The sequence below is a fragment of the Prionailurus viverrinus genome, chromosome D3, assembly GCF_022837055.1.
Source record: "Prionailurus viverrinus isolate Anna chromosome D3, UM_Priviv_1.0, whole genome shotgun sequence".
NCBI lineage: Eukaryota > Metazoa > Chordata > Mammalia > Carnivora > Felidae > Prionailurus > Prionailurus viverrinus.
In genome coordinates, this window is record NC_062572.1 from 28,439,537 (window position 1) to 28,454,525 (window position 14,989).

Sequence of the window (14,989 nt, forward strand, 5' to 3'; positions counted from 1 at the left end):
TCTTTTAAACCTTAGTATGGTTCTAGAGTGGTAATAATTATTCAAGTCAGGAAGATTAACTTCAGAAGAAGAAGATTAATTTATAATTATATAGTGAAAAATGTCAACACATCACCAGTTAGGCAGAAAGCAATTAATATGACTGGGCAACATGAAGAACAGGGTATAGCAGAATTCATATTCCTTGATGATGTTGACTCATGTCATTTGCAGGGTTTATTTTTAAGTAGGTTCCATGCTCGGCCTGGAGTCCAACACTGGGCCTGAACTCATGACTCTGAGATCAAGACCCAAGCTGAGGTCAAGAGTCTGATGATGCTCAACCAACTGAGTCCCCCAGTTGCTCCTGCAGTGGGTTTTTTTGTTTCTGTGTTTGTTTTTTCTGCCACATGATTTTGTGTTAACTAAAGGGATTTCATATTAGTTTTATAAAGGGTGGACTCTCAGCTCTTAATTTACTTTATGACACAATATTGGCCTTCTTAACCCTTTTATGGTATTTTTTTAAACTTCTACTTCGTAGAGGCACCTAGGTGGCTCAGTTAGTTAAGCATCCGACTTTGGCTCATGTGATCATCTCATGATTCGTGGGTTGAACCCCACATCAGGCTCTGTGCTGACAGTGTAGAGCCTACTTCAGATTCTCAATCTCTCTCTCTCTCTCTCTCTCTCTGTCTATCTCTGCCCGTTGCCCACACTCTCGCGTACACTCTCTCTCTTTCTCAAAATAATCGTAAATAAACTTAAAACAAAAAGAACTTCTACTTCATATACATTTTTCCTTCAAAGAAGTATATTGGGGTGCCTGGGTGGCTCAGTTGGTTAAGTCTATGACCTTGGCTGTGGTCATGGTGTCATGGTTCGTGGGTTCGAGCCCCACGTCGGGCTCTGAGCTGACAGCTCGGAGCCTGGAGCTGCTTTGGATTCTGTGTATCCCTCTCTCTCTCTCCCCCTCTCCCTTGCTTGAGCTCTGTCTCCCAAAAGCAAATAAATGTTTAAAAAAAGATGCGTATTAAACATAAATAGGAGTTGTTTGGTCTTCTGGATGACACTTTTCTTGAAATTGCTTTTTTTTTCTTTTTTGGGAATACTGATGTCGTTAGGTGATCTCTAAGTGATGATTAATTGCTATTACCAGGTCTCATCAGGTGTTACCCCTTTTCATGTCCAGTATATGTACTTTTGATTTTATTTTTAATTGGCAGGAGTAGAAAGATGAAAGATAACTTTAACTGAATAGACTTTTCCTTTCATGAGGATAAGTTATAGGTGGGTGATAAAGAAGGAAGAGATGTGCTTTAGATTCACACAAGACTAAGTTGATTCATAGCTTTCCTACTGGCTAGGTGTTGTGACCTTGGGAGAGTTACGTATCATCACTATGTTTCCTGATATGAAAAGGATGATGATAATATATCCTTCAAGGGTGGTTGTGCATAAATAATAATTTATATACATAGCATTTAATTTAGCGCCTACCATAGGCTTATCAGCATCCTTAACTATAATTATGCCTATTTTGTTAGCATTCGCATTAAAATATTATCATTTTAAGCCTGCAGATAGTTTCTATAATTACTTGACCTCTAGATGGCTTTGAAGTGCACTGTATCAGATTAAGGAAGACATGGGGAATTCTTTTTTTAAATCTTTACCTATTCGGATAAGTGACCTCAGCATAGTTTCTTGTTTATCAAAGGACTTAAAATTAGCAACTCTATAATACATCACCCAAGTGGGACAAGAAGCTTCCTTTTTGTCCCTTCATTTTGGCCTTGGAGATCATTTACAAAGATGAACACTGAAACATGTGAATGGTCGATTCTGAACAGATAGGCAAGATATTAACCTGATACAGCGTATGAAATTAGCTGTTTCAATAACTCTAGATTCCTAAGAGTGAAGTTATCTCTGTTATTTTAGAACAGCCTTCATGCTTGCTGTAAATTATGACGCAACAAATGTAGTCAGGCTTCTTCTTCAGCAAGGTATTGACCCTTTTCCTCAAGATGTATATGGATGGGCTACAGATGAATATGCTTATATTAAGGGTTTTAATCTGTAAGTGTTTGTATTAAAATGCTAGTTATTACTAAACTGAGTTTTAAAATAATGTAACTGTTATCTTCGTATGGAACAGATGGGATTTCGTAGTTTGGTCAGGCAGTTTGGGAATGGCAGTCGGGTAGTCCACAACATGAGCCAGAAATCAAGCAAAGGACTAGACTAGTTGGAAGTAGGAATGTGTGCAGGATTCTTTATCTCTGGACTTTTGAGACCTTTATCGTCCAGGATTATGCATTTCATTTCAAGTATAACCCCTCTGCATGGGGCACAAATAATGTTACATCTCTGCGTTTTCTAACTAGTAACCTGGGTCCTGAAATGTTCAGTTTTGTAGAAGACCCTGTACTTTCCTTTGAGGGCTATCTCCTGTACTCTGTCCCTTGAATTTTACAAGAACCTAAGGAGCACCCTAAGACCAAAGAGACAGTCCTCTTTCACAAGTCATTTGGAGGGGACAAAAGGGCATCTGATCATTCTACAGTTTTCTTTGATTCTGTTTCTGTGGCATTGCTGTTGAAACTGGTGCTGCAGTCTGGTCGTGATTGACCTTTGCTCCCAGGATTCCCTTGCTGATCCAGATTTTTCAGTGTTCATGGTGATCCACACTTAGATTTCAAAGTTACAAAGTTTCTTTTGTTCACTGCACATGCACATATGCTCAGCAGCTATCCCAAAGCACCAGCACCCTGTTGGGGCAGCTGGGCCTCCTGGCTTTCGCCATCCACCCCTGTCCCTCCACGCTCAAAGACCTTATGTGGAACCCAGATCTTAGCCTAGACTTTCCTTATGAGTTACCCTTTGCGGATCTTGTTTGTCTTTTTTTTTTTGGCCAGAAGATGTTAGTTGGGACCATTCTAAGCTGTCAGAGAGGTTCAAATGATGCTGCAGGAAGAGATCGGACTTCCCTTTCTCCTTTGTTAGTAGATCTGTACCCCTGCCTTTTTTTTTTTTTTAAGTAGGCTCCATGCCCAGCGTGGAGTCCACCATGGGGCTCGAACTCATGAGCCTGAGATCAATACCCAAGATGAGATCAAGAGTTGGATGCCCAACGGACTGAGCCACCCAGGTGCCCCTGGACTACCACTTTAAATCCTGTGGAGCATCTTTTCTGAGGTCATGGAAGGTCTCATCTTGCCCTTCCCAGAGTAATGAGCATCACCTAAGAGGCCATGGCCTGAGAGGCCACGTTTTGGGTATAATATCTCATTAAATCCTCTTATCAACCTTGTAAACTAAGGCAGTAATTTCCCTTGTTTTATAGAGGGAGATTTTGAGCCAAAGAGAAGTGGCTTCTCCAAGAACAAATAGCTATAGGTTATAGAGCTAGGACTTCTGAGTTCCAAACCCTTTCCATTCTGGCAAGCGAATTCTAATGATTCTCATTACTATTTGATGTGTATTTACTTTTGATAGAGGGAGACAGAGTATGAGCTGGGGTGGGGGGTGGTTGCAGAGAGAGAGGGAGACACAGAATCCGAAGCAGGCTCCAGGCTCTGCGCTATCAGCACAGAGCCCGACGTGGGGCTCAAAGCCATAACCCGTGAGATCATGACCTGAGCTAAAGTTGGGCGCTTAACTACCCAGGTGCCCCGGGCCAGCTAGTTTTAATTGACTAAGCTAGAATGCCCTCAATTCATGACTGGTTCATCTTCCTGTTTTTTTCTTCTTTCAGTACAGACTTAATGAAAGGCTTCTAGAATGTACAAATTTGAAGTATATGGGGTAATTCAAGTTTTGATATTTGCTCTGATATTATTTGAAATACTCTAAGAATTTGATGTATTTGGTAAATGTTTTTCATATCAGCATTAAAATAGTAATATTATTTATCACCCTTTTTTATACATAGCAGTGACGAAATAATTTGCCACCATAAAGAAGAAATCATGCTTAAAAATTCTTTGCAAAATAGCAATCCAGGTAAGACTTTACATAGTGAATTGCTCTTGGTGGTCCTAACATAGGTAAAGTCAGAGTAAGGGTGTTTTGATAATGAAAGAACAATGGAGAAAAGAACACCAATGTGTAAATTGCATGTGTATTCATTTTCTTTCTTAATTTCTTTCTTTAGAGTCTAATGTTCAGAATGATTTAAGAAGTTAACTGTAGGTAATTGAAAATATGAGGCAGTATTATCTGAGAAGAAATTCATTATTTTAGTCATGACCCCTAAAATACCATGTGACATCTTTGTGTAATAAATACGAAAATGCTTGGTTAACGGTTTATTTAATTTTGAGAGAGAAAGAGAGAGAGAGAGAGAGAGAGAGCGAGCGCAGGAGAGGGGGCAGAGGGAGGTAGACAGAGGATCCAAAGCAGGCTCCACCACTGACAGCAGAGAGACCAATGTGCAGCTCGAACTCGTGAGCTGCGAGATCACGACCTGAGCCAAGGTCAGATGCTTCACCAACGGAGCCATCCAGGTGCCCAGAGGAAAAATGATTTTTAAGTTAGTAGGTTTTATGTTTCCTCCATAAACATATTATAACAAATTGCACTTGCTATAAAAATGGATCTTTTATAAAATGTTTACAAATGGATTATATTTACTAAATATTGTTACCTAGTGATTTGTCTCATTAAAAAATTAACCAGCGAGGGGCACCTGGGTGGCGCAGTCGGTTAAGCGGCCGACTTCAGCCAGGTCACGATCTCGTGGTCCGTGAGTTCAAGCCCCGCGTCAGGCTCTGGGCTGATGGCTCAGAGCCTGGAGCCTGTTTCCGATTCTGTGTCTCCCTCTCTCTCTGCCCCTCCCCTGTTTATGCTCTGTCTCTCTCTGTCCCAAAAAAATAAATAAACGTTGAAAAAAAAATTTAACCAGCCCTAAAACTGGGAATTCTACAGTACTTTCCTGGTCCCATAAACAAATGGCAAATCATAAGAACTGCAAAACTTAGCTAGTGTGCAGCAATGCCAATGAGATTGTTTTTTACAGATAGCTGCCAGTAGTACCGAAGAAAAGCAATGCCTTGTTGAGAGGCATAGGTTATTTCACATACTGTATCAAGGTCTCACCATTATCAACTTCACTCCTCATAAATCAAAACAGAAAGAGAGGGGCGCTTGGGTGGCTGCATCAGTTAAGTGTCCAACTCTTGATTTCAGCTCAGGTCGTCATCATCTCACAGTTGGTGAGTCGGAGTCCTGTGTCAGACTTCTCTGTCGGGCTCTTTGCTGACAGCTCAGAGCCTGTGTGGCATTTTCCCTTTTCCTTCTCTCTCTGCCCCTCCCCTGTACATGCATTCTCTGTCTCTCTCAAAATAAATAAACATTTAAAACAACAACAACAACAACAACAACAACAACAACAAATCCAGAATGAGATATGTTGACTTCATTAGAACAATGTTTTCTTCTGTTTCTTGGAGAATTGTCACGACAGTGTAACTTTGTTAGAATAAGATACTCTGTTGCCATTAGTCAAAATTTTATCTTCATAAGTATTCAAATAGGGCAACTTGGGCTCCAGGAATTATAAATAAAAGCACAAAGATGTTTCACAATCACACACACACACACACACACACACACACACAAACACACACAGAATGCTAACTGTTGCTCCCTAGTTGTGGCACCTAGTGCACTGCACAATCTGAAAAGTAGGAAGAAAGCTTTAACCTGGTAGACTGTTACCAAAGACCTTCTGTAGGTTAGTTCTGGAAGTTACAGCAAAGGCAAAGATCGAGCAGACAGCGTTTGGATCATGAAGGTGCTCATAAGAGAATAGAGCTGTCCCTGCGGTTTTTGAAACAGAAACGTTTCTGTGGTTTTTAAAAATAATTTTCAAAGGAATCATTTTTATTCACGTCCATTTGTTCACTTCACAAGTCACTCTTAAGTGCCTTTTAGCTACTAAGTGTTATCCTGTTGTAGAATACAAACATTCAAAAACCAGTCTCTGCACCCCAGGAGTTTGTTGTTATCCCTGTCATTTGTATTATTTACTCTCTTTAGTGCTTACTAGGTGCCAGAGTCTCGTAGAGTTTATAATTATCATTGTTATTTTGTATTGGCATTTGTTCCAGTTACCGTAAGTTCACGGTGAGGAATCAGAGTTTTCAAAGACTGGGTAGAATCTACGGTAAGCATGCAGGGTGAGTAGTTGAGTTTGCCAGGTAGAGAGGCAGAATGACAATGTTTGGCAGGACCAACATTTGTATGTTTGACAATGTTTGTAAACTGTCACGATTACGTGTTTGGCGGAGTACACAGCAGTGCAGAGGCGAAGGTGTCCAAGTGAACTTAGCAGGATTTATGAGCAGTTGGGTTTTGCTGGTAGAAAACGTGTGCTATGGGAATGGTTGGGAATGAGGTGACTACGTAGGTAAGACAAGCTTATGGAAGTTTGTCAGTGCTATAGAAAGGAGTAGATCTTACCCGATAGGCCTTGGGAAGTTTCTTTGGTAGAATGCTTTTAGCGGCAAATAATAGGTGACTTCTAACAGCGAGGAAAACAGTAGGAACCAGAAATGTTTTGATGGTTCGGTGATGTCATCAGGATCCCAGTCGTCTCTTGTTCAGTTTTGGAGTTGGTGGTGTTTTTATTTCTCCTTTCCGGGGTGGCTAATTAGCAACAGCTCCAGGTATCATACTCTCACATGGCAACATCCAGTGGGTGGGAAGGACTGCTTTTCTTTAGGTGTTTCTTTTCACTAGGAAGAGGCTTGCAGTAGACTTCCTCTAGCATTTTAAAGACTAGGTTACATCACATACTCACTCCTAAACTGGTCCCTGGTAAATCAGGTACTGTGATTAGCTTAGAATAATCCTTTCTCTTTTTGAAGCCAGGGTGAGGCCACCTTCTTTGTGTATGGAGACAGTAATATCCAAATAAAATTGTGATTCTCTAGCAAGAATGAAGAATATGGAAGGGCTCTTAGGGAGGGAGGCAGCAGTATTTGATGCAGGGAGTTTGGAGAATTTGAAGCCGAAGACTAAGAAGATTAGATTTGAGTTAGGACACTCTGGTTATGGCATAAAATACAGATCACCAAGCCTTTTTCCCTAAAGAGCCAGTGAATATTTTAGGTGATGTGGTCTCTCAGCTCTGCCCTTGTAGTGTGAAAGCAGCCGTTAGCAATATGTAAGTGAAGACCTGGGACTATGCCCCAATAAAACATTATTTACAGAACCAGATGGCAGGTTGGATTTGGCCTGTGGCCGTAGTTTTCCGAACCCTCATATGGAGGATAGGTTATAGGAAACCACATAAAGAGACTGGGAGGCAAAGGAAGCTCTTGTTTTCTTAGCCTGGTATTAGTCCATTGTGAAACTTTCAGCTGTGTAGATTGAAAACGTCAGGGGGTTCAGTTTATTCCATTAATTTTTTTTTCTGGGCCTTGGGTCTTTCTCATTTGTTTTGCTGAAAATTTTTTATTCATTTAAGAAATAACAATAATATTTGGTGGCTTTTTTTTTCCCTGTGAAAATCATCAGTTAAGAACTCATGTTTGACTAGGGCAGTAGCAGGGGAAAGATAAAGCAGAGACAGAAACAGTACAGTTAATATGAGTTTGTGATTCCTGAATATAAAAAGTTAGGGGGTGAGAGAGAACTCTCAGAAGATTCAGAGGTTTCCAGGTTGTGCACCAGCATTTAAATTGGACATGAAGAATGAGTAGGACTTTATCAGATGAACAGAGGAGAGCAGCAGGAATGAGGAAGACCAGTAGTTTTCTGTAGATGTTGACTTTGATGGAATATCCATGTAGGATATTCTCAGTATTTGGATAATTTAATAATAGGAATTTCCAGCTGGAGATAGACCTTCAAGATTGGAGGTGCAGATTTGAAATAAGCTGCTGAGAATTACTAGGCAGACTCATAGCTTGGATAAAGATTGAGCTTGTCCATGATGGAGAACATGGAGAATGAGAAGGCCAGTGAACAAACCCTGGGGATACCATTTTAGAGAGGATGGATGGAAGAATGGCAGTTAGTAAAGAAGACTGAGGAGTGCTAGGGAAAAAGTAGGCGAGGAATTAGAGGAAGTGATGTGGAGAAAATTTTCAAAAACGTCAAGCAGGAGTATTTTATCAAATTACCACAAAGAAAGTTGGATTTAACTTTTTTTTTTTTTTCAATGTTTATTTTATTTTTGGGACAGAGAGAGACAGAGCATGAATGGGGGAGGGGCAGAGAGAGAGGGAGACACAGAATCAGAAACAGGTTCCAGGCTCTGAGCCATCAGCCCAGAGCCCGATGCGGGGCTCGAACTCACGGACCGCGAGATCGTGACCTGGCTGAAGTCGGACGCTTAACCGACTGCGCCACCCAGGCGCCCCTGGATTTAACTTTTAAAAGTTCTCTGGTGGTAACCTTTTCAAAAGAACAATTTGTGAGCTAAGGCCTTTTATTTACGTGGTTGGTGCTTTCGGTGTCCAAACGTGGACCAATAACATATCAACCAAGGTCCTATCTAACTTTTTGTAAATGCAACACCTACCCAGGCAGGGTCAAGGGAAAATGGTCTAGCCTGGTGAGTATACTTGCCCAGCATTTTTCCATAATTGTCAAAACCTAGGAGTCAAGTGTGAGGAAAAGTGTTGTCGTTCTTACCTGCTGCTTGTGGGAGTACTTGAGGTTTTCCTCAAGTCCTTGATGAACTCTTCTGGATGAATACTGGGACAAAAATCTGGCAGCAACAGCTGGAAGCCACTCTCAGGCCCTGTCTCTGGAATGGAATCCCGAGACAGCTGTATTTTTAATAGCTTTAAGTTTTGATCAGAAATAGTTTCTAGAGCAGCAGACTGGAGAAACCGACCTCGTGTCAATATGTTATTGCAGAAAACTAATATAACAAGAAGAAAATGTCAGGTGATGCGCTGAATCTACTAGTTCTCCGTAGTTTGGGAATTCTAGTGATGTCAGTAAAAAAGTCAATACGGGATTATTTTTGCTTGTGTCTTTTTTGTTATGTTTGAATACCTGACTGTATTTTGTTAGTGCTGTCTCTCTTTATTTTCTTTTGATTGGCCTTCTTCTGATATCTCTCCTTTTAGTCTGCCTTTCTGAATTTCATCCCTAAAGAAAGCTCTAAGGAAAATTGTCTTGGAATCTACTACTATTAGAATACATTTCCACCATATGCATGTTGACCATGCGTATATTTCCTTAGAAGGAATATGTATATTTCCTTCTAAGGCATTGGGCTACCTAATCTCAAGTTTGTGTCATCTTTATGAGTTTCTTAGGCAAAACGACTTTCTACCTGTACACACAGTGATAGTGATAGTGATAGTGATAGTGATATAGTGATAGTGATAGTGTCAGTGGTGATGTCCTGTCAAGATTGAAAGCATTTTCTGGATTGTCAGGTAGAAATTTTTGTAGGGTACAGTTTTAAAATGAACTGCTTTAATATTTTTTTCACAAATTGGTTAAGCTGTGACTTAACAAGAATATGTGGCCAATTGGAATACCAAGTTTTGAACCAATTATATAGAAGATAACTCACTTTGCCTTCCCCCAAATGGGTCCTATTGATCTTCAATGCTCAAATCTGCTGTTTTCAGGGTGGACTGGATAATTCCCCTGACAATTTGGACACAGTAATTATGACTTTTTGATTATTTTGGCAATAACTGCCTTTAATAGGTGAACTATATTTTTAATTTTCTAAGAAATTAAGGAAACGAAACAAAAAGAATATAATCGGTAGTATGTTTTTATACTGGGTCTGATAGTTCTGTTTTTTTCTAGAACGATCCCTGTTACTTCTTTGATTCCTATCTGCCAGAAAAATGAACTAAGTCCTAGTGAGTTGGAGAAAATGAACTGATTTTCCATATTTGAGAGGAACTTGTATATGGTAGAACATACTGGCAACCACCAGGATTCTCTCTTATTTTTCTGAGTAAAATAGGAGTGTTGCCTGTTTCACCCTTTCTGACATCATGATTTCATCTATTCCTTTGAAACCTTTCCTCAAATGGATATATAGGAATGGAGGAATTTTCTAGGCAAATACCAAGAAAAAGAGATTCGAGGACAGGTATTCTGTGACATAATCTTCTGACTGTAACCACGTGTAAGACATCAACCCAAATGATACAAATTTCATATAACGCAGTTGTGTTAGAGGCTCCCCAACGGCACCCAGATTTGATTATTCACTAGAAGAGCTCACAGGACTCAGCATATAGTTGTACTCATGCCTGTGGTTTGGTATGGGGACAGGCTAGGAAGGCCAATCAGCAGAGAAAAGGTGCATGGGGTGAATTCCAGAGGAGACCAAGCGCAGGCTTCCAGGAATCCTTTCTCGATGGAGTTAGCAGAATGTGCTTAATTCCTCCAGCATGAAATTAGGACAGCGCAAGTGAAATGTTGTCTGCCAGTACGAGGCTTATGGGTACTCGGTGCCCAAGGTTTTCATCAAACGCTAATCACATAGGCATCTTCTCCTTAGCATGTGCCAAAATCCCAGGTTTCCAGAAGGCAATCAAGTGTACGGCCTTAAGCACATTGATTGTACCAGCACTTAGGCACAGTGAGCCACTCTTAACCAGCTAGGAAATGGTGGGAACCTTCCTTAAGTCCAAGATCCCAGGGAACAACCAAGGGCCAGTCATTCAAGGAGGATGTTCTGAGGGTAGCCATCTTTGGCCTGCTGGATGAAATCTGTTCTGCATAGGAATTATAGCCCTGACTTAATTTTGGGTGGTGTCTTAAAATTGTATTTTACTAGCAAGTAATATGATGGTTACCATGGTACTGGTTTCAGTTTCATCATCCGTATGAAGTAGGTATTTGTACAAAAAAGACTAGGGCCATATTAGGTCATTATAATCTTTTTGATGTGATTAAGCTTTCATTATGATTCTTAGATACGATCAACATAATTATTTTTGATTTATTTTAGAATAAAATCTCTTAATTATATGCAAAACCCAGGTTTGATTCCTATAGGGCTGGATTCCTGTTTATAGTTATATTTGATCATATTCACCAATTGTTTTCTTTCCTAAGTATACAAGTAACTTTTGTATTTTTGTATGTTGCCTTATGTATTTTCATATAATTCCATATGGGAGACAGTACCCCTACTGTGTTACTTTCATATCTATCTTAATGTTCAAGGTGACTGTATCTTGCATTAATATATGGTAAGAGTAGCTTCAGTGGATACCGTGTTCTGTTGTTGTTGTTGTCGTTGTTGTTGTTGTTTACATTTATTTTTATTTTTATTTATTTTTTTTTTATTTTATGATTTTTATCAGATTTAAGATGTTCCCTTTCTATTCCCAGTTTTCCCAATTTATGGGTTTGTTTTTAGATATGAAATTTATTGACAAAGTGGTTTCCATACAACACCCAGTGCTCATCCCAAAAGGTGCCCTCCTCAATACCCAGAACCCACCCTCTCCTCCCTCCCACCCCCATCAACCCTCAGTTTGTTCTCAGGTTTTTTTTGTGTATGTGTGTGTAATTTGTTTTTTTTTTATTTTTTTTATTTTTTATATATGAAATTTATTGACAAATTGGTTTCCATACAACACCCAGGGCTCATCCCAAAAGGTGCCCTCCTCAATACCCATCACCCACCCTCTCCTCCCTCCCACCCCCCATCAACCCTCAGTTTGTTCTCAGTTTTTAACAGTCTCTTATGCTTTGGCTCTCTCCCACTCTAACCTCTTTTTTTTTTTTTCCTTCTCCTCCCCCATGGGTTCCTGTTAAGTTTCTCAGGATCCACATAAGAGTGAAACCATATGGTATCTGTCTTTCTCTGTATGGCTTATTTCACTCAGCATCACACTCTCCAGTTCCATCCACGTTGCTACAAAAGGCCCTATTTCATTTTTTCTCATTGCCACGTAGTATTCCATTGTTTATATAAACCACAATTTCTTTATCCATTCATCAGTTGATGGACATTTAGGCTCTTTCCATAATTTGGCTATTGTTGAGAGTGCTGCTATGAACATTGGGGTACAAGTGGCCCTATGCATCAGTACTCCTGTATCCTTTGGATAAATTCCTATGCTGGGTCATAGGGTAGGTCTATTTTTACTTTTCTGAGGAACCTCCACACTGCTTTCCAGAGCGGCTGCACCAATTTGCATTCCCACCAACAGTGCAAGAGGGTTCCCGTTTCTCCACATCCTCTCCAGCATCTATAGTCTCCTGATTTGTTCATTTTGGCCACTCTGGCGTGAGGTGATACCTGAGTGTGGTTGTGATTTGTATTTCCCTGATAAGGAGCGACGCTGAACATCTTTTCATGTGCCTGTTGGCCATCCGGATGTCTTCTTTAGAGAAGTGTCTATTCATGTTTTCTGCCCATTTCTTCACTGGGTTATTTGTTTTTCGGGTGTGGAGTTTGGTGAGCTCTTTATAGATTTTGGATACTAGCCCTTTGTCTGATATGTCATTTGCGAATATCTTTTCCCATTCCGTTGGCTGCCTTTTAGTTTTGTTGGTTGTTTCCTCTGCTGTGCAGAAGCTTTTTATCTTCATAAGGTCCCAGTAATTCACTTTTGCTTTTAATTCCCTTGCCTTTGGGGATGTGTCGAGTAAGAGATTGCTACGGCTGAGGTCAGAGAGGTCTTTTCCTGCTTTCTCCTCTAAGGTTTTGATGGTTTCCTGTCTCACATTTAGGTCCTTTATCCATTTTGAGTTTATTTTTGTGAATGGTGTGAGAAAGTGGTCTAGTTTCAACCTTCTGCATGTTGCTGTCCAGTTCTCCCAGCACCATTTGTTAAAGAGGCTGTCTTTTTTCCATTGGATGTTCTTTCCTGCTTTGTCAAAGATGAGTTGGCCATACGTTTGTGGGTCTAGTTCTGGGGTTTCTATTCTATTCCATTGGTCTATGTGTCTGTTTTTGTGCCAATACCATGCTGTCTTGATGATGACAGCTTTGTAGTAGAGGCTAAAGTCTGGGATTGTGATACCTCCTGCTTTGGTCTTCTTCTTCAAAATTTCTTTGGCTATTCGGGGCCTTTTGTGGTTCCATATGAGTTTTAGGATTGCTTGTTCTAGTTTCGAGAAGAATGCTGGTGCGATTTTGATTGGGATTGCATTGAATGTGTAGATAGCTTTGGGTAGTATTGACATTTTGACAATATTTATTTTTCCAATCCATGAGCAGGGAATGTCTTTCTATTTCTTTAAATCTTCTTCAATTTCCTTCATAAGCTTTCTATAGTTTTTAGGATACAGATCCTTTACATCTTTGGTTAGATTTATTCCTAGGTATTTTATGCTTCTTGGTGCAATTGTGAATGGGATCAGTTTCTTTATTTGTCTTTCTGTTGCTTCATTGTTAGTGTATAAGAATGCAACTGATTTCTGTACATTGATTTTGTATTCTGTAACTTTGCTGAATTCCTGTATCAGTTCTAGCAGACTTTTGGTGGAGTCTATCGGATTTTCCATGTATAATATCATGTCATCTGCAAAAAGCGAAAGCTTGACTTCATCTTTGCCAATTTTGATGCCTTTGATTTCCTTTTGTTGTCTGATTGCTGATGCTAGAACTTCCAGCACTATGTTAAACAGCAGCGGTGAGAGTGGGCATCCTTGTCGTGTTCCTGATCTCAGGGAAAAAGCTCTCAGTTTTTCCCCATTGAGGATGATGTTAGTTGTGGGCTTTTCATAAATGGCTTTTATGATCTTTTATGATCTATTGACAGGATCATATGATTCTTTTTTTTTTTTGTTAATGGGATGTATCACATTGATTGATTTGCGAATGTTGAACCAGCCCTGCATCCCAGGAATGAATCCCACTTGATCATGGTGAATAATTCTTTTTATATGCCGTTGAATTCGATTTGCTAGTATCTCATTGAGAATTTTTGCATCCATATTCATCAGGGATATTGGCCTGTAGTTCTCTTTTTTTACTGGGTCTCTGTCTGGTTTAGGAATCAAAGTAATACTGGCTTCATAGAATGAGTCTGGAAGTTTTCCTTCCCTTTCTATATCTTGGAATAGCTTGAGGAGGATAGGTATTATCTCTGCTTTAAACGTCTGGTAGAACTCCCCTGGGAAGCCATCTGGTCCTGGACTCTTATTTGTTGGGAGATTTTTGATAACCGATTCAATTTCTTCGCTGGTGATGGGTCTGTTCAAGCTTTCTATTTCCTCCTGATTGAGTTTTGGAAGAGTGTGGGTGTTCAGGAATTTGTCCATTTCTTCCAGGTTGTCCAATTTGTTGGCATATAATTTTTCATAGTATTCCCTGATAATTGTTTGTATCTCTGAGGGATTGGTTGTAATAATTCCATTTTCATTCATGATTTTATCTATTTGGGTCATCTCCCTTTTCTTTTTGAGAAGCCTGGCTAGAGGTTTGTCAATTTTGTTTATTTTTTCAAAAAACCAACTCTTGGTTTCGTTGATCTGCTCTACAGTTTTTTTAGATTCTATATTGTTTATTTCTGCTCTGATCTTTATTATTTCTCTTCTTCTGCTGGGTTTAGGCTGCCTTTGCTGTTCTGCTTCTAGTTCCTTTAGGTGTGCTGTTAGATTTTGTATTTGGGATTTTTCTTGTTTCTTGAGATAGGCCTGGATTGCAATGTATTTTCCTCTCAGGACTGCCTTCGCTGCATCCCAAAGCGTTTGGATTGTTGTATTTTCATTTTCGTTTGTTTCCATATATTTTTTAATTTCTTCTCTAATTGCCTGGTTGACCCACTCATTCGTGAGTGTTCTTTAACCTCCATGCTTTTGGAAGTTTTCCAGACTTTTTCCTGTGGTTGATTTCAAGCTTCATAGCATTGTGGTCTGAAAGTAAGCATGGTATAATTTCAATTCTTGTAAACTTATGAAGGGCTGTTTTGTGACCCAGTATATGATCTATCTTGGAGAATATTCCATGTGTACTCGAGAAGAAAGTATATTCTGTTGCTTTGGGATGTAGAGTTCTAAATATATCTGTCAAGTCCATCTGATCCAATGTCTCGTTCAGGGCCCTTGT

General features: G+C 39.8%; 1 protein-coding gene across 9 annotated transcripts in view; it reads left to right on the forward strand.

Moving 5' to 3' along the window:
• Nucleotides 1-14,989, forward strand: part of LOC125149256 (ankyrin repeat domain-containing protein 26-like) — a 112,094-nt gene that overhangs the window by 11,771 nt on the left and 85,334 nt on the right. For 8 of the 9 annotated variants that reach the window (XM_047828101.1, XM_047828110.1, XM_047828104.1 and 5 more), the window contains one exon: nt 3,917-3,987. In XM_047828101.1, the coding sequence (XP_047684057.1) occupies nt 3,917-3,987 (71 nt within the window). The remainder of the gene's footprint in view (nt 1-3,916; nt 3,988-14,989) is intronic. The other variant, XM_047828103.1, reaches the window with a different exon arrangement.